Source organism: Crotalus tigris, unplaced genomic scaffold (genome assembly GCF_016545835.1).
Source record: "Crotalus tigris isolate CLP2741 ecotype Arizona unplaced genomic scaffold, ASM1654583v1 scf7180000020961.217079, whole genome shotgun sequence".
NCBI lineage: Eukaryota > Metazoa > Chordata > Lepidosauria > Squamata > Viperidae > Crotalus > Crotalus tigris.
In genome coordinates, this window is record NW_024098279.1 from 108,042 (window position 1) to 134,832 (window position 26,791).

At 39.3% G+C, this 26,791-nt stretch overlaps 1 protein-coding gene across 13 annotated transcripts in view; it reads right to left on the minus strand.

The window, feature by feature from the left end:
• TBC1D30 (TBC1 domain family member 30) overlaps positions 1-26,791 on the minus strand; it is a 159,334-nt gene that overhangs the window by 78,055 nt on the left and 54,488 nt on the right. For 10 of the 13 annotated variants that reach the window (XM_039368958.1, XM_039368957.1, XM_039368960.1 and 7 more), the window contains 2 exons: positions 3,287-3,348; positions 2,013-2,078 (listed from right to left, as the gene is read on the minus strand). In XM_039368958.1, coding sequence (XP_039224892.1) covers positions 2,013-2,078; positions 3,287-3,348 — 128 coding nt within the window. Of the gene's footprint in view, positions 1-2,012; positions 2,079-3,286; positions 3,349-25,466; positions 25,871-26,791 lie in introns of all 13 variants that reach the window. The other 3 variants (XM_039368969.1, XM_039368968.1, XM_039368967.1) reach the window with 1 other exon arrangement.

A 26,791-nucleotide genomic window follows, 5' to 3' on the forward strand; every position in this document is an offset into this window, starting at 1 on the left:
GTATATAGAAGCATAAATGTGTTCACTTATCCTAAAATTAAGAAAGAGACAGAATGTACCATGCCGTTGGAATGTGACCAGGAATTCTGAAAATATACAGCATGCAGACTTAGCATCTTCCTCTCTTTAGACTTTGTGTTTTCTGTGGAGGGGCAGGAAGCTAAATTAGATAGTCACATTATAGATGCACCATGTCTCTATGCTGCACCTACCCAGCTTTAGCCTTTTTATGTTCAGACAATAAGCTAAACTGAGCTGGGATTTTTAAAACAATGATCAGAGCAAGTAGGCATGGCTTTTAGTTAACTACCATTGGTATATATCTATGTACTTTTATTATTGAAAAAAATAGAAAAAAGTGTACATATGAATACACATTTACACACTCCTATGCAAGCAGAGTGAATACAAATGTGTGAATTGCACTCAGTCAATTCTACAGTATAGTGAACTGATTTCATTGAATCATTTTGATATGAAGTGCAAACTTTGTCCAAACTGAATCAATGCATATGATGAATCAACTTAATTAGACTAACAACTGAAATTGGCAACTGATTTAGGAAATCAGTTTGATCATGCAAAAGAACTGCTTTTCTGTTAAATCTCTGAGCCAAACATTCACACAGCCTTAAAAATTATAGCTCACCTACATGTAACATATGATAGCAGGCTCATTCCAAAAATTCTTAATATACAAGTCTTTTTCCAAAATAGAGTTCTGTATAGCTTATTCAGTAACGTTAAAAATAGTATAATTTGACAGTTTGAAATTCGGCTGTCAGTTTATACCATTCAAGCCTTCATCTTTTCTTAACTGCAAATTATTAATAACTACTGTCATCTAAATCCATTTTTCATAGGTAGATTAAATTCAGGGGGAAATAGAACTATAACATGGAATATAGAAAAAGAAAATCTACCATCTATACACAAAAAAGATATTTAGCAGTCCTACTTTTTTATGCATTTCAGGGATTCTTTTGGAAGCGAGATAATCTAACTAACCACCTGACTATGATCTGTGACTTCCCTCATAGGAATAACATTTCTACCAGCAAGATGTAAGTATATGGATGGAAATTATTTGTTTAAATAATTCCAAGCATATAACTAGGAAGCTTTAATATATGTCCCACACAGAAATATACTTAAAAATAACTTTGAAGTAATATTATTTTCTAAATCTACTTCTTTATTCAGCTTATTTCACACAATAAAGTTTACAATGATATCAAATATTCATAATTAAAAACTATATGCTAAATTAAAGTAAATTACCTAGTTCATAGCTAGGAAATACTTATATACAGGGAAATGTATAAGTTTATGGTGAGATATATTAGCCATTTAACAATATGATCACTTTAGAATTGATTCAACAAAATTTCTTAGAAGTATTTTCCAGGTTACACACCCCACCCCCCACCCCCCACCCCGTGTGTTCAAAATGGAATATTTCAACAAGCCATAAACATGAATCTAATCTGTGGATAAATATGTTTAACTACTTGTTGAAACTACATCACAACTCTAGCAGACTGACCCATCTAATTTTGGCATACAATTACAAATATTTCTTGGAAAGAGTGATCCAAAAGAAACTGAGCCTACAAATGGTTGTTAATAATTCTTGTTCTTAAGGGATAGTTTTCTGATCATTTTATTGATCATGTTTTTATTGATCAATGACCAAAATAAAATTCTGTCTATTAGCAGGTGTTTATTTTAGAATTTTTGCATTTCCTAATTTAATTGGACTTTTAAAATTACCTTTCTATTGCTACAACATAAAAAAAGAACATCTTTTCTAGTCTATTTGTTAATCCCATTTTCAGTACTTTTCTAAGAAGGACTTTGTTTAATTAGAAACTTTTACTGGTATCTAGCCTATAGCGTTAAATACATGGAAGTTTTCATTGCTGGAATAAACAGCAGCTATTTATCTTTAATCCAGAGCTTCACATAATGTTGATCACTATACATTCAATGAAGGACAGGAGTTTACTTACCTTTCTTCTCCACTCCTTTGGAATTCCTGTTGACAGCCTAGCCACTGCTTTGAGAGCATCATGCCACTAAAATCAACCATCCCAACAGTGTTAAATTATTCCAATTCAACATAAAATGCAGGTGATCCTTGACTTACAATCATTCATTTAGTGACCATCTGAAGTTACAACACTGGAAAAAGTGATTTACAATCGATACTCACACTTAAACCATCTCTTACTGTTACATGATCAAAATTCGGGCACTTGGCAATTGCATGTAGTTATGACAATTGCAGTATCCTGGGATCACATGATAACCATTTGCGACTTTCCCAGTCGGCTTCCAACAAGCAAATTCAATGGAAAAAGCCAGATTTGCTTAAAAACCAGGGCAAAAGTTATTGTAAAATTGGGTCTGATTCATTTAATAACTGCCTTGCTTAACAGTGGAAATTCTGGTCTCAATTGTGATTATAAGTTGAGGACAACATGTATTTCAATATTATGGAAGCAATATGTATCATTAAACCAGAGGTCACCAACCTTTTCATGCTGGTGGCCCGGAGGGAAAGGGAGCAGCTGGGAAATTTGCACACGCACGCGAACAGGGCCATGCATAAATGGGGCTATGCATGGATGGGGCCTTGTGCACCCTCACGGCGCTAGCATCCCCGTTTGTGCATGCACACATGTGCTAGCTGCCGCTGCCGTTAGCCCCACATGCATGTGAGAATGGGCCATGCAACCCGCATGGCGCTAGCGGCCCTGTTTGCACATGCACACAGCTGCTAGCTGCCGCTTCTGCTAGCGCCTCACGCATGCATGAATGGTTCTAGCACAAGTGGGGGTAAGTGCATGCACTAGCCAGCCTGTCCCACAGCCCGGTGGCCAATAGGCCACAGCCCAGCACTGGGCTGCATATCATAGGTTGGGGCCCCTGCATTAAACTATTTGGCCACAAAATATTTAAATATAATTGCAAAACAGAGAAGAAAAAGGTGCTATGTATTTACTTATACAAGAACTGCAAAAATATACAATCGATTTTAATATTTTGAGCTTCTTTCTGTTGAAAAAATAATTCCCACTAAGAAAAAATCAAAACAAAATGGAACAAATGCAATTATTCAGTTTTTTCAAATAATATAATACATCCCAGCTTTAATTAATTAATGCTGCTTTTAAATTATTATTGGAAAAATATTTAAACTTATTATTTCATAATTATCTTTACTTAAAGTAGTAAGGATTTTTTGTAAGACAATTTATTGCAATGAATAAAAATCAGTTACCTGCTGAAAACCATTCTGACCTAATGATGGCTCAAGTGTAAACTTCAACTTTGTGTCCACTCCTATGTAACACAAATAGAAAACAATTATTAGTATCTTCATTTATAGATTGAAACTGCATCACATTAGATAGCATAATATAAAGTTGATATGCCAAATTAATGCAGGGATAACATAACATAATATCAATATTGCTATATAAAAATAATGCAACTTTTTACAGTGAATTATATTATTATTAATATGCCACCTGACTTTAAACAAATATTCTGAATTAAAAACAAATATGGAGAAAAAAATTAAAATATGGGATATGATAAATCTCTTTCTGCATAAACACAATATTTTACACATGAAATAACATAATGTCACATAGTGACATTCCAATGATGAAGCCTGGAGGCAGATTTGGTAGAGAAATTTGTCTAAGGCAAATCTCCCCTTGCTGGACTTCCCAGACCTGTCATCTGGTCTGATGGGAGAGTGATGATTAGACCCTTACCTCTTTTCACAGACCACTGGCAGCAGCCTGTGCACTGATTATACATAGTTCTGATAAGAAGAGATGCTGTTTCCAAGAATTAACACATCTGGGTCACATTCACACTCTGACCACATCACTGAAGCAAGTCTCTGGCTCATATATCTTCATGAATGTGGCTCAAACAAGTGCTAGCTCTGAGGACATATGCACTCATAGCATACAAACACACACAAGCACATATAGCACTGATGTGATCACAGCAGACACATATAGCTCAGACAAATGAAAAGTGCTATTCTTTTCCACTTGTCATACCACTGCTTTCCTAGAAGCTAAAGTGCTCTTTATGTTAACAATTCCTATGAGAAACTGGACTTTTGCTACTGTCTATGGCAGTGGTTCTCAACCTTCCTAATGCCGTGATCCTTTAATACAGTTCCTCATGTTGTGGTAACCCCCAACCCCCCATCCAGCTGGCCGGGGAGGGGGGGGCAGGAAGGTCGCTCCGCCGGCTCCACCCAGCCTGGTTGGAGAAGCGCCATTCCTCTCCCTCTTTCTCTTTCTTTCCTCTCTCTCTCTTTCTATCTTTCCTCTCTATCTCTTTCCTCTCTCTCTTTCCTCCTCTCTTTCTTTTCTCTCTTTTCCTGTTTCTTTCCTCTCTCTTTCTCTTTCCTTTCTCTCTTTCCTCTTTCTTTCCTCTTTATCTTTCTCTTTCCTCTCTTCTTTCTCTTTCCTCTCTCTTCTCTCTCTCTTTTCCTCTTTCCTCTTTTTCTTTCCTCTACCCGTTTCTCTTTCCTCTTTTTCTCTTTCTCTTTCTCTTTCCTCTCTCTTTCTCTTTCTGTTTCCTCCCTTTCTCTTTCTATCTCTTTCCCCTCTTTCTCTTTCTCTCTCTCTTTTCCTGTTTCTCTCTCTTTCCTCTCTTTCTTTCTCTCTTACGGCAGCACCGTTGGGGGTCCCAGCTGCCCCTGGCCCAGCCTCTGCCGCATCCTCAGCTGAATGGGCAGGGAGGGGGAGCAGGATGGGAGGCAGTGGCAGCGGCCACTGCTGTATTGTTGGGGGTCCCTGCCGCCCCTGGCCCAGCCGACGCCCCCGTGTTGCCCGGCCTCACCCTCCGCCCATACGATGGAGCCACGGTGGGGGCTGGTGCCGCGTGGTCCCTGCCAGCCCCTATGCCAGCCCGGCTGCTCCCCCCAGGCACCCCTTTTGCGCCAGCGCCCGCCTGAGCCACCTTGGGGGCAGTAGGAGGAAGAAGGGGAGGAGGAAGAGGATGGCAAGGAAGCCGCCGCCAGCGCTGGGCCCCAGGAAGCAGCTGTCTTCTCCTACCTTTTGCTGAATCTCCTTCTTCCTTCCCAGCAGCCTGGACTCCGGCGTGCCTTCCCGGCCAGGGGGGCCAATGGTCGGGCTGGCTGGGGATTGGAGGGGGTGGTCTCCCTTGGGCCGCAGCTTGCAGGAGGGCTGGCCCACTCAGCAGAGCCTCCAGCAGGCAGCTCCCAGCAGGGATCCCAGGGCTTCCCCGGGCGGCTCCAAGGCCACGAGGCCCTGGCGGCGCTTCTCCCAGGGGGTGGGGCACCCGGGCGCAGGGCCAATCAGGAGCCCTGCAGGAGGTAAGTCCGCCTGAGAGAGAGAGAGAAGGGAAGCGAAAATGCCTCTCTGTCTCTCTCTGTGCAAATGGTGGAGGAGTGTGGAATTAGTTGCATAAATATGCCCATAGACATGCTCCCACAAAGTCCTTGAGATAACAAACGGACTGCTCCAGACACGGAACACATTCATCAGCCATTTGGACAGGGTCTGATAAGAACACGGGAAGCAGGATGCATGAATCATTACCCACCTGCATAGCCTTGCATCTGGAGAGTGTCTGTTATGTGATACATTGTAACCACCCCTATATATGTCTTTTGATTACGCTGTGTGATGTAAAAATTATAGTAACAATAAAATAGGGTGTTGGAGTCAGCTCTGGGCTCCCATCCCGAGATACCTGCATGCATGTCTCATTCTCCATGGGAGACCACCACATCTGGTGACCCCGACGTGATCCACTGAGGGATACGTCCCTGCCGACCCTTTACTTATCGCCTGGAATAGGCTTGGTGCACCCGACGAAGTTGCTGGCAACTGACTCCTCTTCGTAAGTATGGGGGGTGGAATGTCTCACGCTCAAAAGCAGCATGTGGAAGAGCTGAGGCTACTTGGCAGGAAAAAATATCTTACTGATCAGGAACAGAAATTAACCCGTCACCTTTCTAAATCTGAGGCTGTTAAATTGCTTGCTTACGTATGGGCTAACTGCTCATCCTATCCGGAGTCTGGATCTTTAAAAGTAGATACATGGAGGAAAATCGGCGCCGTCCTCCATCAGTCTCCGAGAGCCCCCCCAGAGATTTTGTGCCTTTGGAAAATTGCCTATACCCTGATTCAAACCCATGCTGACTTGCCTCATCAGCCTTTATTAGACCCTCCACCGTACAAAAGTCCGTCTGTTATGTTGGCCACTCCCTTGCCACCTGGAGCCGGTTTTAACCCTCCTTCTGCCCCTGCAAATTCTATGGATCCTGATAAACAACAAACAGCCTCTCCTGTTCCTGCCACGTTGCCACCTGTCTCCCGGCCCGGAATCATCCGTGGCGCTTTTCAAAAGGCTTTGAACAATGGTGATTTGAGCGTTTCTGAACTATCCGAGACAGAGTTGTTCCCTGTTACTTATCAACAGACCGCAGCAGGCATAGTGGTTGATTGGGAAGCACTTCCCCTGGCTATGATCCGAGAATTGAAAAAGGCTACAAAAGATTATGGCATAACCAGTCCCTATACTAGAGGACTGATACACTCAGTTGCTAGCGCATATCGAATGTTGCCTCAAGATTGGAAAGATCTGTTCCGCATGCTTCTTAACGGAACGCAATACGTAGTTTTTGAATCTGAATATAAGAGAGAGGCACAAAACAGAGCTAATCACCCAGGTTCACAATGGACAGCAGAACAACTCTTCGGAGAAGGCAATTTTGCTACCCTTAATGCTCAGGCTCAAACTTTTACTCCCTCTGCATTTCCAATTATTAATACTTGTGTTCTTTCTGCCATGGCTCGTGTTGATGAGTCTGGCACCCCGATTCAATCTTTTTCTGCCATTCGCCAAACTGCAACTGAATCCTATGCAGACGTTGTGAATCGCCTGCAAGTTGCCATTGAGCGTCAAATTTCAAACAGAGATGCAGCAAATGAAATCCTCATAAAATTGACTTATGAACATGCAAATGCGGACTGCCAGTCCATTCTTAAACCACTTGTTTCCAGTCCCACGCCACCCTAGTGGACTTTCTTAAAGCCTGCCGCATTGTGGGAACCAATGCTTTTCAAATGGACACTCTTGCAGCCGCAATCCAAAAGGGGAATCAACCCCAAGGCGCTTGCTTCAATTGTGGAAAACCTGGTCATTTTAAAAAGCAATGCAGAGCCCCAGGAGCCGGCGCGGCTCAACCCGCTGCCATCCCCGGAGCCAAGCCCAAAACTGTGTGCCCAAAATGTAAAAAGGGTTTTCATTGGGCCAATCAGTGCCGTTCCTCTCAGTCCAATCGGGGAAACTAACAGAGGGGTCTGCAGCTAACCCCTCTCCAAAGGCTGCATCCTTTTCAGACCTTACTTCTGCTTCGCAATATTTTTCTGGCATTGATTTAAAATTGGCTTCTGATCTTTCTGTTACTTTTCCCAACCTACTCACGGTTGCTGAAACCCTTTATTCTGGACCCTTGCCTCCGGAAACGGAGGGAATGATCCTTCCCGCGCCTGTTGCTCGGGAACAAGGAGTGTTTGTGCTTCCAGGTATGATAGATCCCACGTATAGAGACACCCTAAAAGTCCAATTTTATACCAATCTCCCTGTCACAATGAACCGGGGGGATACGGTGGCACGCTTGGTTTTATTACCACGTGCAGCACCATCCATTCCAGAGGCTGCATATGCACCTCACTCTGGGAATTCTTCCTCTGATTTATTGGCACTAACAAAGCAAATTACTCCCCAAAAACTGGTGATGCCTTTTTTAATCAATGGCATTCTCTTCTCTGGTCTTGTAGACTCTGGTGCGGATGTCTGTCATAAGAACAGCTGAATGGCCCTCTAACTGGCCCCTCGAATCCTCACTGGCAGTCAGGGGAGTGGGAGGACTTCAACAAGCAAGCTCCAGTAAAAATTGGCTTACTGCACAACGAATCACAAAAGGCATTTCTGCTAAATTTAAACCTGTCATCCTCCCTCTTCACACAAATTTATGGAGCAGAGACTTACTCTCTCAATTTAATGCGAAGTTAACTCTGGAAGACTAATAATGCCTCCTTCACCCATGAAGCTTACGCTCCTTTCTGACACCCCCGTGTGGGTAGACCAATGGCCACTGACTTTAGAAAAACAGGAAGCATTGCAGAAACTGGTATATCAGCAAATACAATCTGGCCATTTGGAACAAAATACCAGTCCTTATAACACCCCAGTATTTGTAGTCAAGAAAAAATCAGGCAACTGGATAATTATTCATGATTTACGCCTCATTAACATAATAATTAAACCCATGGGTCCGCTACAGTGCGGAATGCCCAACCCAAATATGATCCCCAAAGACTATGATTTGGCAATTATTGATTTAAAAGACTGTTTTTTTACCATTCCTTTGCACCCTGATGACAAACAACTTTTTTCTTTTTCTTTGCCTCAAACTAGTATGTCCCGACCTACTCCTCGCTATCAATGGACTGTTCTTCCCCAAGGCATGCTTAACAGCCCCACCATATGTCAAGTTTTTGTGGATGCTGCCTTGTTGCCTTTTTGCAAATCCTATCCTAACTTTTTGCTTTATCACTATATGGATGACATTCTCCTAGCTGCACCGGGTCCTCCCGGCATGGTGCAAACTGTCCTTCCCCAACTCATTCAGCTTTTAGCTTCTTATGGCTTTATTGTCATCCCAGAAAAAGTTCAGACCCAATCTCCCTTTTTATATCTGGGACACAAAGTCCTAGCCTCTCATTCTGCTCCAGTGCTCCCTGCCATCCACCTTCCTTCTCCTCTCACTTTAGTTGCTTTACTAAATTTTGTACGCCCATTTCTTGCACTCACCACTGCCCAATTGGCACCCTTGTTTTTGGCTTTGCGAGGCCACACTTCCCCCTCCTCTGTTGTTGTTCTTAACCCCACTCAAAAACATGTTTTTGCCTTAATTAATAGTGCCCTCTCCACCCGCTGGGTGGACCGAGCCATTCCCAATGAGCCTTTGTCTTTGGCCATATTTAATACTCCCTCTATTCCTACAGCTGCCCTTCTCCAACATCAAAAGGGGAGGGTCTCCATTGTTGAATGGATTCACCTCCCCAATACCCCTCGCAAATCTATCAATCCACTGCCATATATGTTTGCTCTTTTAATTACGAAGGGCCGTTTTTGAGCAAAATGTTTAATTGGATTTGATATTGTTTTTTTATATGTCCCCATGTCTCTTACTATATGGGAACCTTTATTTGCCTCTTCAGATATATTGCAACTTTCTCTTGCTGACTGGGCAGGATCTGTTTCCTGTCATATTCCCTCTGACCCTCGCTTCCAACTCCTTAATAATGTTTCAATTTCTCTGCATTCTCCCATTTCCTCCTCTCCCATTCCTAAAGCTGTCACCCTGTATGTTGATGGCAGCAAGACTTATGGTTCATGTGTATGGATGGAGGGTGCACACAAAAATTACTCCTCCTCAAACTTCTGCTCAGCGTGCTGAACTTGCCGCTACAATATTGGCTTTACAAACTTTTTCTTCTGAACCTTTTAATCTTATTTTAGATAGTCTTTATGTATATAAAGTTCTCAGCTCTTTATCTGACTCATATGTGTCACCCTCATTGGATGACTCTCTCCTCAGTCTATTTCTCACACTCCAATCCCTTCTTCATTCCCGCTCTACTTGTTTTTTTCCTGCTCATATTAGAAGTCACCAACCTTTCCCTGGTATTATCTCCGAAGGCAATGCCAAGGCGGATGCTGCCGCTTCGGCCGCCTCCACTCACCAGGACGTCTCTGTCCTTGTTTTATCTCCCATAACCCCATGGGACAGCCATTCATATTTTCATCAAAATAAGAAGGCTTTAATGAAACAATTTTCTTTAACGGCTACGGAGGCTGCGGCTATCATACAACAATGTCCCACCTGCAGCCTCCAAGCACACTCTGTTCCTCAAGGGGTCAACCCAAGAGGGACACAGAGCTGTCAACTTTGGCAAATGGATGTTACGCAATATTTGCCATTTGCCCCCTGGAAATATTTGCATGTTTCCATTGACACCTATTCAGGTTTTATTATGGCCACCGCTCAAAGGGGTGAGTCTGCTAAACATGTTATTAATCATTGTATTCGTACCTTTTCTACCCTGGGCAACCCAAAAGAAATTAAAACGGACAATGCTCCTGCTTATACCAGCACCTCCTTTGTGCAGTTTTGCTCTCGCTGGTCTATTGTTCATAAATTTGGCATTCCATATAACTCCACTGGTCAAGCGATCGTGGAACGAGCCAATCAGACCGTAAAAAGGGCTCTAGACATGCATGCAAAAAAGAAAGGGGAAAATACCCCCGGCTTGCCTGGGATACAAAACACTCTTAATCTTGTACTTTTTACCTTAAACTTTTTGAATGTTTCTGGCACCCCTGGCTCAACCGCCGCAAGCAGGCATTTTTCTGCTTCTCCCACAGATTCTTCACGCCCCCAGGTATACTATCGACGTTTGCCTGATCCCACCTGGAAAGGGCCTGCCTCCCTCATTACCTGGGGTCGAGATTAGCTGCAATAGACGACCATGGCGAGATCATTTGGACTCCAGCTCGTTGTGTTCGTCCTTATATGGCTCAACGTACACCACCTTAGCCAGGCATATGAGGATCAGGGACTGTGGGCCTTTAATGCTTTTGTACGGGATGCCAGGCACACTGCTCTTACACTTAACGTCACAAACTGTTGGATTTGCATGCAAATTCCTGGTGACAGTCGTGGTGGCCTCATTTTCCATGCCATCCCGTTCAATGAAACAGGATGGAAGCAGCTGTGGAACATAACTACAGAGACTTTGAATATGACATATGCTGTGGGCGCTCGTATAATGGAACCTGCCAGATTTTGTTTTTATAGCACAGGACTATTCCGTAGTGCCACTTATTTGGGAAATTATAGTAATTGTCAACAAGTTATTATATGGAATTCAGCAAAGAAATGCAAATCCATCAAAAGCAACCTTACTAAGATAAACAACACTTATCGAAGCAATCAATGGACAAACGTCAGTACCTATATGGCTTGCCTTGACATGGAATCCATAATAACATTTGCTAATGAATCTCGCCAGGGTTATTATGAGTTACCCGATATGTGGCTACTATGTGGCCGTAGAGCCTATCGCCAGGTGCCTAAGGATTGGAAAGGTACCTGTACACTGGGCCTTTTGACCCCTGCTGTATATGCCTTGCCTCATCTCCCTGATGGACGCCTGCGGAACAAACGTGATACTGATTCCTCGGATCCACCCCTAACATTGGGTGGTAGTTTAGAGACTCAAATCAGCAGAGGAATATTGCCCAATCTAGGAGTTGCCATGAACTATAGGGACCTTCATTTGCTTAACAATTGGACTGTTCATGTGTTTAATGAAACAATCAACAGCAGGGGTAGTCAACCTTTTTATACCTACTGCCCACTTTTGTATCTCTGTTAATAGTAAAATTTTCTAACTGCCCACCGGTTCCACATTAATAGTGATTTATAAAGTAGGGAAGTAAGTTTACTTTATAAAATTTATAAAGCAGAGTTACAGCAAGTTAAAGCATATAATAATAATTACTTACCAAATACTTTATGTCAGACTTTTGCTAAGTTTGGCAGAATCAATCAGTGGTAGTCAACCTGGTCCCTACCGCCCACTAGTGGGCGTTCCAGCTTTCATGGTGGGCGGTAGGAGTTTTGTCCGATACTGAAGCACTTTCCTTTTTTTAATTTAATTGACTTTTTAAAAAAATTTCATAGCATTATTTAAAAACATTTTCATTAGGTTTTCATAAAATTCCCCGTGACAATTTAAATTTCTGAAAATATACTATTTGTATCGCCCGCGCATAAGTTTAGTTCACGTTACGTAAGTGAAACTAAATGGCGCTATAGTGCAACCGCAAACAAACGAGCCTTGTCTCAGAATAGCTCGCGCATCTCCCCCCACACCACCCAGCTGTAACAGGCAAGCAGAGCTGGTAGCCGGCGCCCCCCCAAACCCAATCCACGATGCACGAGAGGCATGCGCTGACAACGATACACGACGCAGGCTCTTTTGTTTGCGGTAGCACTGGTCAGTACGCAGTTAGATTTGTGAGAGTGAGCACGTGCCTACAGCTTCAAACAAAATATTGTGAGTACATGTCTCAGAAAAAGAAATACGCTCGTGGCTATTTGCCAGAGTCTCTGAAGATGGGTTTCATAGAATCTGTTGTAAATAAACAACGTCCAATGTGTTTATTGTGTCATAAAACATTATCCAATGAGGCAATGAAGCCAAGTCGATTGCGAGAACATCTTTCTACAAAGCATCCAAATGATAAAGACAAGCCCATTGAATATTTTCAGGAAATATATAAAAAATTTCAAAATCATTCAACAATGGTTGCATCATTTAAAAAACAACATGCAGTGAATGAAGATTAAAATATTATTTGGTAAGTAAAATATTGCTTACCAAATAATTACTTACCAAATAATTACTTACCAAATACTTTATGTTGGACTTTCGCTAAGTTTGGCAGAATAAATCTTTTGGAAATATTCAGGCGGTTTCTTTCTTTGATCATAATATGATTAACAGCACTAAAGCCTGATTCCAGAAGATATGAGGTAGGGAAAGGTATCAATAAACTGAATATCATTTTCCACATATCTGGATATAAGACAGGCATTTTTTTACTTTGCCATAGGTTTTCATATCCACCACTATCGAATTTATGTTTACTTTCTTCATCATATCTAATTTCTAACAGTTCTTCTTGGCAAGTTGTATCAGCCTCTTCAATATTTGCGGTAAAAAGATTTTTCATCCAGTCATACACCTTCAATTTCAAAATATCTTCAAATCGTTTTTCCATGTCCAATTTAAGTTCGTTGAGGTGGCTATTGAATCTGTCAATATCCTCTGGAGTTACATCATCTTTTATAGATGATAATTCAGGAAACTGATGAAATTCTCTCTTCAATAGATTATAACGAAGTAGTTCAAGTTTGTCAAATAATGACACAATACTTTGGCAACCTATAAGAGTTTTATTAGCTCCTTGAAGCTGCAAATTGACATCATGAAATCTCTTGAAAATATCTGCCAAATAAAAGGCATCATTCTTTACTGTTTTTAACTGTTGACACAGATTGGTCTCATTATTACTTTCAAAAAATTGTATGACACTATCATATAATGCTACAAAACAAGCCAAAGATGTACCCTTTGACAGCGGCCACCAAACTTCTGTGTGCAAAAGTAACGTAATAAAATCTTCATTATTGTCCTGGCAAAGCTGTCAAAACATTCTATCATTTTTTTGCATTGGATTTGACCTTGTTTATGGCTCGAATTATTATAGTTAATGATGAATGGAGACTTGTATTTAGATGTTTTCCTACAAGATGTTGTCTGTGCACCACACAATGAATACATAAAACTTTTGGCACTTCTTCCTTCAAATAAGCAACAAATCCATGATAGCGACCTACCATTGATGGTACTCCATCAGTAGCGCATGCAACAATATTATTCAAAGGAATATTATTTTTTGTAAAGTATGATTTCACAGTATTAAATATAGATAATCTTCTTGTATCTGTAATGAGATTTATTGCGAATAGCATTTCTTCTCGTAATGTATTGTTTTCATCAAAATAACGTACATATGCCATCAATAAAGCATTATTATCTGCAATGGTAGACTCGTCCATTTGCATGGAAAATGAAGAGTTTTGGAGAATACTTATCAGTTTTTTTTTCAACATTAACTGCCATTACTTCAATTCGTCACTTTACTGTGCTATCGCTTAGGGGCAACGTTTTTAAAATTTCAGGTATATCTTGATGCATTACTGTTGAGATAAATTCTTTTATAAAGGGTATTATTACAGTTTCTCCAATATTATAGCTTTTACCACTTTTTGCAATTAATTGTGAAATGCGATAAGCGGCAATTAATCCATCTTCGTTTGCTGCATGTTGTTTCTTAAATGATGCAATGATTGTTGAATGATTTTGAAATTTTTTTATACATTTCCTGAAAATATTCAATGGGCTTGTCTTTATCATTTGGATGCTTTGTAGAAAGATGTTCTCGCAATCGACTTGGCTTCATTGCCTCATTGGATAATGTTTTATGACACAATAAACACATTGGATGTTGTTTATTTACAACAGATTCTATGAAACCCATCTTCAGAGACTCTGGCAAATAGCCATGAGCGTATTTTTTTTTCTGAGACATGGACTCACAATATTTTGTTTGAAGCTGTAGACACGTGCTCACTCTCACAAATCTAACTGCGTACTGACCAGTGCGACCGCAAACAAAAGAGCCTGCACTATGTATCGTCGTCTGCGCATGTCTCTCACGCATCGTGAATTGGGTTTGGGGGGCGCCGGCTACCAGCTCTGCTTGCCTGTTACAGCTGGGTGGTGTGGGGGGAGATGTGCGAGCTATTCTGAGACAAGGCTCGTTTGTTTGCGGTTGCACTATAGCGCCATTTAGTTTCACTTATGTAACGTGAACTAAACTTATGTGCGGGCGATACAAATAGTATATTTTCAGAAATTTAAATTGTCACGGGGAATTTTATGAAAACCTAATGAAAACATTTTTAAATAATGCTATGAAATTTTTTTAAAAAGTCAATTAAATTAAAAAAAGGAAAGTGCTTCAGTATCGGACAAAACTCCTACTGCCCACCATGAAAGCTGGAACGCCCACTAGTGGGCGGTAGGGACCAGGTTGACTACCACTGATCAACAGCATTAAAATGATTAATCAAGAAATGGGGGAAATAAGGGAAGTAGTTTTGCAAAATCGGTATGCTTTAGATATTATTTTAGCAGCAAAAGGCGGTGTATGTGCTTTAATTCATTCTCATTGTTGTATGTATATACATGATTTTCAACCTAATATTTCTGCTACAGCAAGGAAAATGGAATCTATGATCCAAAATAATCCCTTACGCAGTGATGGATCAGGCACCGTGGATATCTGGGGTGCCCTTTGGTCCTGGCTACCGGATGGATCCTGGCTACAATCTTTGATTTCTATTATAGTAACCAGTTTGATATTATTTGTATTGCTATGTTGTTGCATTCAATATATTCCCTCCCTCCTGCAAATGTGCAAAAATGTTACGCCCTCCACTAGGAAGGACGTCTTAATCAGTGAATCAAGATCCCTTCTGGAACTGGAAGTGAGTAACATTGAAAAAACACAAAAGGAGGAGATGTGGAATTAATTGCATAAATATCCCCATAGACATGCTCCCACAAAGTCCTTGAGATAACAAACGGACTGCTCCAGACACGGAACACATTCATCAGCCATTTGGACAGGCTCTGTTAAGAACACCGGAAGCAGGATGCATAAATCATTATCCACCTGCATAGCCTTGCATCTGGAGAGTTTCTGTTATGTGATACATTGTAACCACCCCTATATACGTCTTTTGATTACGCTGTGTGATGTAAAAACTATAGTAACAATAAAATAGGGTGTTGGAGTCAGCTCTGGGCTCCCATCCCGAGATACCTGCGTGCGTGTCTCATTCTCCATGGGAGACCACCACAGAGGAGGCCGTGCGGAGACCGATGCAAAGCAGTATCTCGGTTCTTAAGACCATCGGAAATATGTGTTTTCCGATGGTCTTAGGCGACCCGTATGAAAGGGTCGTTCGACTCCCAAAAGGGTTGCGACCCACAGGTTGAGAACCGCTGGTCTATGGCCTTCAAAAAAAAAAGCAAGTGGATCATTGGTGGTAATGTTAAAAATGTCTACTTTTATATTTGTATGAAACATTGTGCTTAACTTCGCACAAAACTGTTGTAAATGCAAAAGGTAGTAATACATACAGGTTTGATTGATTTGCTTGATTAATGTGTATATGAACTCTGATTTAACTCTGATTTAATGTTGAGATTAAAGAGATATGAAATTCATATATACAGTATGTTGTGTTTCATCTTCAAAAACACTCCGGAGCCACCACTATCAAGATAAAAGAGGATTCACAGAGCACAAAACAGATGGTTACACTTAGCAAATCATCACTTGCCATCTTTTTTCCTACATTTTGTTCATTGGTTTACTTGGATATTTGTAGTTTTTTATTTTGAGTGTTTTGAAAAGCAAAGAGTAAATCAAATTGTTTTTACTTTGATGTCATTGTTAGTTCATCCTCTTGTACTCTGCACGTTGCGTTCTCTAGTAGCCTTCTATTTATGGAGACTTCAAAGTATATTTCAAATGCAACACAATACCCACCAATACTGATTGGTCTACTAGCTTAGGTTTGTGTGCACTGTTTTGGGATGCTTCTGGTGTTGTCTATGCAGTGAGCATGTCATCTTCAATGACACTCTGATAGTTTCACAATCAGTATTAAAAAAGATCATCCACAGTGCACTCATCATCATCATCATCATTTTTTTTCAAAACTCCACATTGCTTGCTTAGACTGGTTTTTTTAGAGTTGCTGACTTCCATGTTGTTCATTTATCACTGCAGCCTTGCATCCTGTTGTGGTCTTTTTGAGAAAATTCAGTGTTTGTTTTAAAATACTACCTGGCCTGTTAACTTTGGGGAAGAGAGTTGCACTGTTTCTGTGCTTTCCTGCACTGGACATAGCAGCCCAAAACTGACTGACAGAACTTCTAAAATGTAATATTTTGTTCAATTTGTTTGTATATGTCGCTGAAGTATTTCAAAATTATATCCATATTTTGAAATATTAATTTTATATGCCAGTAATCAACTACATAAATTAATACAAATATCTGCAAAGGTAGAGATTTGAATGGTCTATCAAGTCACCAGGAGTTAAGCTTGACTTGAAGAAGTCTGCCTTTATAGTAGTACATTTGATATTGCACATTAATCAAGGAAGATTCCTCAGTTATAGAATGTCGCTGTCCAAGCAAATAGTGCTGAAAGATCACCTGATATTCCTTACAAAATTATTACAGCATATTTTTGTCAATGCAAGGCAACAAACATACCCAATACTTCTTCCTTTTTCCTCACAACAGCCACTCTGTGAGGAGGGTTAGGCCGAGTGTGACTGGTTTGATTACTACTCAAAGCAATTTTGAGATGTTTGTGTTCACAGTATCAGATTCTCCATTTAGTTATAATTCTCTCAAATTGAGTAGCATGCTAAAATTTCCCAGAAGTGTATGGTTAAATTAAATTGTTATTCATTTCTTAAAAGATAATTTGCATCATATCAAAGCAATTAATATAATCTGTGGTTCTTACTATAATTTTACATCCTTAATGTCAATTTTTTTTTTTCAAAAGATTTTAACAATTGCTACATGCAACAAAATCTGATCAGGAATGTTGCAAATTATTTTGCTAAGAGATTCCAAATTATTGGGAACTTCGGGTGGATCAAGCAGCTACGATGGCTGCTTTTCACAAAGCAGCCCGTTCCTGGGTTGTGTAAAAGCAGCAGGACTTTTACAATCAGCTGTCCTGCGGCTTGAATCTCTTCCCTGGGAGAAAGAGAAGAGAAGAGCTGCTCAGGTAGAGGTAAGAGCTCCCCTGGATCCCCATAATTTCAGGGATCGGAGGGTAGAGCTCCCTCGGAGCTTGAGCCATCTCTGCACTCCAGGACGTCTTTGTCCCGAAGTTTTGGGATGAAGCAAGGCGCCGCTCCCACATCTGCTTTTTTTGGAGGCTTGTGAGTATTTAAATGCAGACGGACCAGACCAGGAGAAACTGCGTTTAAGATTGATTGTGACTTTAACTCCAGCAAGTATCTTCTTCCTTTTTATTGTTTACTTTCCCTTTTGAAGAAAGGGAAAGTGAAAGGCAAAATGGCGATCGTCTTTCTTGTTTGATTTAGCAACAAAGTCAAAAGTTGGATATAGATTAATGTTTTAAATATACAGGCAAGAACTTGGTTTCTTTTTTCTCTTTTTTTCTTTCTTTCTTTTTGCTACTATTTAAAGAACTGTGATTTTATAGGCAAGAATTTTGCTTTTTTGTATTTAAGAGAATGGCTTCAAAACGTTTGCTCCCTGCTCCTAAAGCTTCCATCTCCTCTCCAATGTCTCAGCCTGTTTCTCAGAAACCAAAATCACCCCCACCCTCCCCTCCTCCTGCAATTTCTCTTAAAGACTTACAAGAAGCTTTAAAAAAGAATGCTTTGGATATTAAAGAGGAAGTAAAAGATCTTATAACTGCAGAAAGGGCTATCACAGAAGAACTATTGGAGGAAAAAAACAAGCAAGTCAGGGAGGACATCCTATTTGCATTTCAAGGTCTTGCTCTGCATATTGAAAGAATTGATGACAAATGGAGGAGATTACTGAAAATGTAACAAGATTGGAATCTAGAATGGAGGAGGTGGAGAATAAGAGAAATTACACAGGATGAACAAATTATTTCACAATACAGAGAGATGGAGTTTGCATTGCGTATCAGGGGATTGAGAGAAAACTTTCAGGAGGACCTAAAGATGCTTATTGTGAAAGATATTGCTACTAATCTTGGATGGAGACCGGAAATAATTGGGAATGAGATAGAAAAAATTTTTAGAGTCAACTCACGGGTTGCTAGATAGAGAAACCTACCAAGAGATGTGGTTATTTATTTTTCTAGAAGATTTATTCGTAATGAAATTATACAGGCTTTTTATAAACATAAGTTTCAAATTGCAGATCAAGATGTGATAATTTTAAAATAAATACCTCCCAAAATTCTAAGAGGCAGAAAAGACTTTACTTTTCTGTCTGATGAGTTAAAACATCGTCAAATTCAGTTCAGATGGGAGATTCCAAGAGGAATAGTAGTCATAGATTAACTACAGTCTCAAAGGCAAGAGATTTTTATCATTCTATTATAAAGGCAAGATCGTCTTCACCCTCACAAACAAGGATAATTGAAGAGCCTGTTATGGCAGGAGCCTCTTCAATGGTCATGGAACAAGCTGTACAGAATCTTGAGATAAAAGATCAAAGGATGACACGAGCTGCCCACAAACATAAAGAAAAAGAGCAGCAGCAGAAGAGTGGTGATAAGGTAGAAGGAATGGTTACTACAGAGCCTGTGGGAGGGGCAAGACCTAAAAGATCGTCGACAGCTGATCTACAGCCCATGCTCCAGAGGCTCCAGGCCGGTGGAGATGGCCAAGTTCTTGACCTGGAATGTTAATGGCTTAAATTCATCACAGAAACGGAGAAAGGTTTTTCATTATTTGAAACAACATAATAATGATTTGATATGTTTGCAAGAGACTCATATAACTTCAAAAGATTCAAAATTTTTGATAAACTCTCATTTGGGATCACATTTTATGGCTCCAGCTCCAGGGAAAAAAGGGGGTGTTGTAATTTATGTGAAGAAAAATTTTTCACCTAAACTAATTGAGGCTGACCCTGAAAGAAGGTATGTCTTTGTGGAATTACCAATACAAGGCAAGAAAGTTCTTATTGTTGGACTATATGCTCCTAATCAACAACAGAAGCAATTTTATAAGTTTTTGCATGGGAAGATATCTCAGTTGGATTACAAATCTGTAATTTTGATGGGTGATTGGAATGGAGTTTTAGACTCAACTATAGATAAAAAGAGTTCTTTTAAAACTTTTACTCAAACTAAATTACCCAAAACTTTCTTTGATTTGAAAGAAGAGTTGGAGCTTATTGACATTTGGGGAGAAAGGAACATAAGTGATAGAGATTTCACTTTTTATTTGGATAGACATCAGTCATTTTCAAGGATTGACTTTTTTTATTACTAGTGATTTCTTTTCTAGGGTGAGGAAGGTAAAAATCTTCCCCAGGACCTTGTCAGATCATAGTCCGGTATGGATGGAGCTACATTTGGAAGATGGGAATAGAAGACCCTGGAGACTGAATGAAAATTTGTTTACTCAGGAAGAGTTTGTACAAAAATGTAAAGAGCATTTAAAGGAGTTTTTTTTGCTTTAAACATGAACAAGGGTACATCGATGTCCATGGTTTGGGACGCCAGTAAGGCGTATATGAGGGGAATCTTGATTCATTTAAATAAAGTTTCTATGGATAAAAGGTTACAAAGACGTAGAGAAATAGAAGAAGAGATTAAATTAAAAGAAGAAGCGCTTGTCCTTAATCCAACCGATAATAACTTAAAGGTTTCAATAAAGATGCTTAGGGAACAATTTAATATGTTGATGGCAGATCAGGTGGCTACCAATCTGTCTTATATGAGACATAATACTTTTTGTAATGCAAATAAGCCTGGGAGGTGGTTGGCTTATCAGTTACGAAACAGAAAGCTAGGATTATAGAGAAAGTAAAATATAAAGGTTTTTCAGCAAAATTTGATTAAAAAGAGTTTTTTAGGTTTTTATACAAAATTATATTCAAGTGACAATATAAAGGGATTGGATATAGATAAATATTTACAATCAGCACATTTTCCTAAACTTTCTGAGGAACAGCAAAATGGGATGAATTGTTTAATTAATGTGGAGGAAATTGGTTTAGCTATTAAGCAGTTAAAGGTGGGAAAGTCTCCAGGAACAGATGGATTGACATCGAGGTACTATAAGATTTTATCTGAAGAAATGATAGAGCCATTAAAGGAGCTTTTTAATAGTCTTTTGCTGGGAGCACAAGTTCCTCCTTCTTGGAAAAGAGCTTTTATATCACTGATTCCGAAGGAGAATCAAGATCTCACAGAGCCCAAGAATTATAGGCCAATATCATTGTTAAATGTAGATTATAAGATTTTCACTAAAATTTTGGCAAATAGATTAATGCAGGTTATGAAGGATTTGATTCATAGTGATCAATCAGGATTTATAACAGGGCGATATATGAAATATAATGTAAGACAAATCATAAATTTAATTGAGTATTTGGATAAGAATAATCAGATTCCTGTGGCTTTTATATTTTTGGATGCTGAAAAAGCCTTTGATCAACTAGATTGGCAATTTTTATTTTCATTGGTAGAGAAAATGAATTTTGGGGATAAGTTTCTATATGCACTTAAAGCTATATATCAGCAACAATCTGTACAAATTGTTGTAAATGGGGGATTGACTGAGACTTTCAATATTGAAAAAGGGACAAGACAAGGATGCCATTATCTCTATTGTTATTTGTTTTAACGTTGGAAATTTTGTTGATCCAGATTCGAGAATCAATGGTAGTCAAGGGTATAAAGATAAGGAAGAATGAGTATAAATTGCGGGCTTTTGCGGATGATTTGGTTTTAATTTTGGAACAACTGAATCAAACGATTGATTGCTTATTAGAACTTATAACATAGTATGGGAATGTTTCTGGTTTTAAAGTTAACAATTACAAGACTAAGATATTACCTAAGAATATGTCAGTTAAGGATAGGGAAAGTCTGGTTAAAGCTACAGGTTTTCAGATGGTAAAAAAGGTTAAATACTTGGGAGTATATTTAACTGCTTCAAATGGAAAATTGTATAAGAACAATTATGAACCATTATGGGCAAAAGTACAAAAGGATTTAAAGGATTGGAAAAAATTGCAATTGTCATTGTTGGGGAGAATTTCAGCTGTAAAAATGAATGTTCTACCAAAGTTTCTTTTCTTGTTCCAGATGATACCTATTTTTAAAAAAGAGGGAAACTTGGAGGAATGGCAGAAGGGTATTAACAATTTTATTTGGGCTGGAAAAAAACTAAGGGTTAAGTTTAAGATTTTGCAAGATGCCCGAGAAAGAGGAGGACTTAAGGCACCTAATTTGAAATTATATTATGATGCAGCTGCTTTAACTTGGATAAGTGATTGGCTTAATTTAACAAATAAGGATATTCTTTTTCTGGAAGGCTGGGATTTAATGTACGGTTGGCATGCATACTTAATTTTTAATAAGAAAGTCGATCGGATTTTTAAATCACATATTCTGAGGAATGCCTTACTTCGTGTTTGGAAAAAGTATTATTATAGGTTAAATTATAAAATACCTATCTGGGGGATTCCCAGACATGCAGTTGAGGGAACCTCCAAGGGGATGAACTTTGATAGAATTTCGTATAAAGAATTATTAATTTGGTCAGGTTTGGATTGGCATTTAAAATCGCTAGATGTATTAAGGCAAGAAAATATTCTACAGTCATGGTTTCAATATTTACAAATAGTGGACAGGTGGACTGTAGATAAGAAAGAGGGAATAACATTAGAACAGTGTTTCCCAAACTTGACAATTTTAAGGCATGTGGACTTCAACTCCCAGAATTCCACAGCCAGCGTGGAATTGAAGTCCTCATGCCTTAAAATTGTCAGGTTTGGGAAACACTGCATTAGAAGATAAACAATTGGTTATTCAGATTAAAAATCAGAGCCAGGCTCATATAAAAAGAATTTATAACGCTTTATTAGAGTTAGACTCGGAAACAGAATTGGTCAAAGACTGTATGATTAAATGGGCTCAGAATATACAGGAACCAATTTCTTTGGATTTATGGGAGACAATTTGGATTAGAAATGTCAAATTTACACAAGCTCAAAACTTGAGGGAAAATTTTTATAAAATGTTTTATAGATGGCACCTAGATCCTAAAAAATTATCTTATATGTATTCTAATATACAGCCCAAATGTTGGAGATGTGGCAATAAGGATGCGACATATTTTCACATTTGGTGGAATTGCAAAAAGGTAAAGGCTTTTTGGATTATGATTTGGTGGAACATTCAAAAGATTTTTAGAAGGAAGATAAAGTTTACTCCTCAATTATTTTTATTGGGTATTTTTGTGGATCTAAATGACAAAGAAACTACTTTAATGTTGAATTTATTAACCACGGCAAGGTTACTAGTAGGTTCATATTGGAAGAAAGATTCCTTGCCTACCTTAGAAGAATGGATACTTAAAGTTTCTAGTTTTGCAGAAATGGCAAAAATTTCTGCTTATTTGAAGGACCATACACAAGAAAGATATATTATTGTATGGAGAAGATGGATAGATTATATTCAGAAAAAGTATGGAACTATAAAGTTTCATTTACTTTATGAGTGAATGTTATAGTAAATGTTATAGAGATTTGTTTATGATGTTATTGGAGTTAAAGGTTAAATATGATATTTTTTTTCTCCTTTTTTTTCCTTTTTCTTTTTTCTTTTTCCTTTTTTTTATTGTCAACTTTGTCATTAATAACTTTGTCATTCTGCTCTGGGAAGTGAGGGAAGGGGGGTTGGGAGTGGGTGGGTGGAAGAGTGGGTGGGTAAGGATCATATAGATATGGTAGTTTACAAGAAAAGTGCGGCCTGGGCATTTCCCCTATGCTGCGTTCATGTGTTTGAGGGATGAGAGGAGAAGGTGATGTAGGAAGTAGGATGGTAAGAGGAGAGGGGGAGGGGAGGAGAGTAGGAGGGGAGGAGAGAAAGAGGAGGGAAGTAGGGAAGGTTTTAGAGAGGGTGGACGCGGCCTGGGGGGAATGGACAGGCAGTACCAATGGTTATTTTATCCCAAAATTATATTTTGTATGATGTACTGTACAAATGGAAAAAAAAATAATAAAAACTTTTAATATAAAAAAAGAGATTCCAAATTATTGATATAATTGGTTACAAGTTTTGCCAATATAGAATTAAGTACTATTATAAGTTCTCTACTAGCAAATGAAAAGATACACAAATGAATACATACATCAATGATGTCCTTTTAATTATCAACTTGATTTGCTATGTAATTCAACTAGATACAAGAAAACAAATTAACTCTAACTTGTCAATCACCTCAATAAAGTATAATAAAATAAAACTGAGCATGTAAATAGTCTTTCTAGAGTAGTACATGACAATGAAATGATTACTGCAAATCAGTTTGCTTGAATTTGGTGCATGAGTTTTCATCTTGTTTTTCATGCTTTCAACTTTTCACAAATATTTTCAATAAAAGACAATGGAAATGTTTTACTGTTGTTTTATTATATGGTTATTTTCCAATAGCTCTTTACCAAGAGTCCTTGATCTTGTACATCTAAGCTACTTTCCAAATGTTTTATTCTCATAAAAATCTGTTCCCTAAAATATTGTATTCCTATAACTCTTTTCTATATTTATACTGTCTACACAAATTTGCTTCTATTTGCATTGATGCTTTATTTTCTTTATGGTTTACAAACATAAAACACAAATACAAAATTTAAAAGTTTCTAACAAGCCAGGCTTCATAATGAAAAGAAAGTATCAACTGACTTCTGCAAGCTAAAGCTATTATAAAAACTTGGCAACGTTTTTTAGTGATTGCCCATGTTTGATCTGATAGAAGGAAGTCTGTAACCTCTTGGTCAGAAAGATAATTAACTTTTTTGACAAACAGATTATGATTACCAGAAGCCTGAGTGATGGTTTAACAGGGTGTGAGTTACTCACTCAGCCTCTGTATCTGAACAAACACAAGTGCACTGGTATGGGATATTATGGAACACTACTGTAGTATAACCATTTATTGTCATTATAATGAATAGACCACCAATCCACATAAATGAAAAACCTCCTGCATGGGGTAAGTAAGTTGTTATAGCCAAGTATTTAGGTTCTCTCTATGATGTGGTGTGCAACTGTACCATCATGTAAGTAAATATTAGCCCAATCTAAAGACCTGATCTTATGTCCAAGTCCTTACTGATCTTTGTCAAGTAGACAGAGAGATCTGTTGGTTTTTTTTTAAAAGCCTGCATGAATAGTCTTGCCTAGAACCTTCAATTTTATTCATTTATTTTTAAATCTTCATTAAAGATTTTCATTATCCAGATTGTTTAAACAGCTGCCAATTAAAGGGAGAAAGAACCTGAATTCTCAAACGTTGCACCATATTTTCTTTTATATTTCATATTCATATTCTATATTTTTTAACTCTCATTTGCTAGAAGGAAATTTTAATGTGCTATACTAGACAATACTGTATGTTGAGTTTTGATATTGAATGTTATTCTCGGAATGATTCAAACAATACATATTGATGGGAAGTCTGCTCCTTTCCACATAACAGCCCTTGGGAAATTCTGCAACCCCGTCGCCATTTCTAGAAATCTCACGCCGCTCCCTGACCGAGGCGCTTCGGCCTTTCCGCTGCTTACGGCCGCAGCGACCATCAAGATGTTCCTCCTCCATCACCACGACCACCTGGCCAAGCACGCGTAGGGTTTCTAAACAAACACACACACACACACCCGAATTCGGCCTGCCCGATTCCCGGAGATCAGTTAGTAGCGCAGTGAAGTGACTTCGGGCATTTACCTTCCTCAATAGTCCGCAATAGTCCCCTCCTTTCTGGCCCAAGAGCAGACAATTAAATCTTGATGCGCTTAAACCTTCCGGAAAAACCAAACATCCCTCCCGCCGACCAAGGAAGCGCCCCCTTTCCGACAAAGACAGGAACACGCGAGACCGAGGCCCAAACGGCCTGCGGCAGCCCTTACCCGGCTCCAAAGTGCACAGAAGGCGAGGCGCAGTTCGAGATATGCAGCTCCTTTTCTTCAACACGTTACTCAGGATGGTACTCACGCTGCCACCTCCGCCGGTGTTCTGCCGCTTTAAACACCTTCCCCCTCGCCTCAGGGAACTTGTCAGTCTGTCTTGCCTCATGGATGACCACAAGCAGGAGCCAAACGCACCATCCACTGGGTTTCCAGTGCCAGCGGTCGCCCCAGCTTCCTGCAGGTCCAGCCAGCACTCGCGACTAGTGACGCAATCCGAACATTCGGCGTTTCTAATTCAGAAAGGCTCGGGCTCTGGGGGGGGGGGGTGAGCCGACGTTTGAGAGAATTAGAGCAGCTTTGAAGAGGCGGCGAAGACGGCCAGTTGACTCTACCTGGAGGGACCACTGCAATGCAGAGGAGAGAAGAGAAAAGCGAGTCGCGGCGCAACACGGCAAAGGAGAAAAAGGGATGTTCCCGCCCACCATCACAGCATCCCTGACAGAAAAGCCAGGCGGTTCTCGTTTCTCTGCCGCCATCTGCCAGCAAGCAGAGCGTTAAAAATAAACCTACTCGGCGTAAATTTTAACAGCAAGGCGCCGATGGCAGAAAACGTAACCGCCGTCTGAAGGGAACTCTCCCGGCTTGCTCTCCGGGGAGGGAATTAACCAATAAAAATTAATCAGAAAACTATAACCATGGCAAACGGAACACAGTTCCTGCCATTTGCGCCTTGCTTTTACGTGGAGAAGCTGCATTCTTTAATAAAGACAAAAGGAGGGAAGGGGGAACGAACCGACTTGGATTTTAGACTGATATTTAATATCAATATCCAGAAAAAGGCTGAAGGATGCTCCTAGTTACAAGTCAAATCTTCAGAAAGGTAAATCAAAAATCACTCTGTGTATCCTTTTTCATTTATGCACTTAAGAATTCAAAAAATAGTGACATCTACAGTATTCCATCAAAAATCTATTTACATTATTTTATGTAACGCACTATCTGCTCAATTTGATATGCATTCTTCATGTAACACCATTTATCAGTCTTTTTAAAAATATTTCTATAAACTGTATTCAGTATATTGGGTTTTTCAAACCCCCAAAAAGGCAATACAGTTCTCAAAATTGCTTCACGAAGATGAAACTATAATATACATGTTATGATACAGTCCTTGTTTATGATAGATATTACCATAAACATAAAGATTCAAGATTGGATTTTTATGTATCAGATGCAGTAATATATATAAGATGACTTTTAGGTTTTCTACATTTCAGACGATTGTTTGAAATACACAAATAGGTTGCAATTTGCAACTTGATATA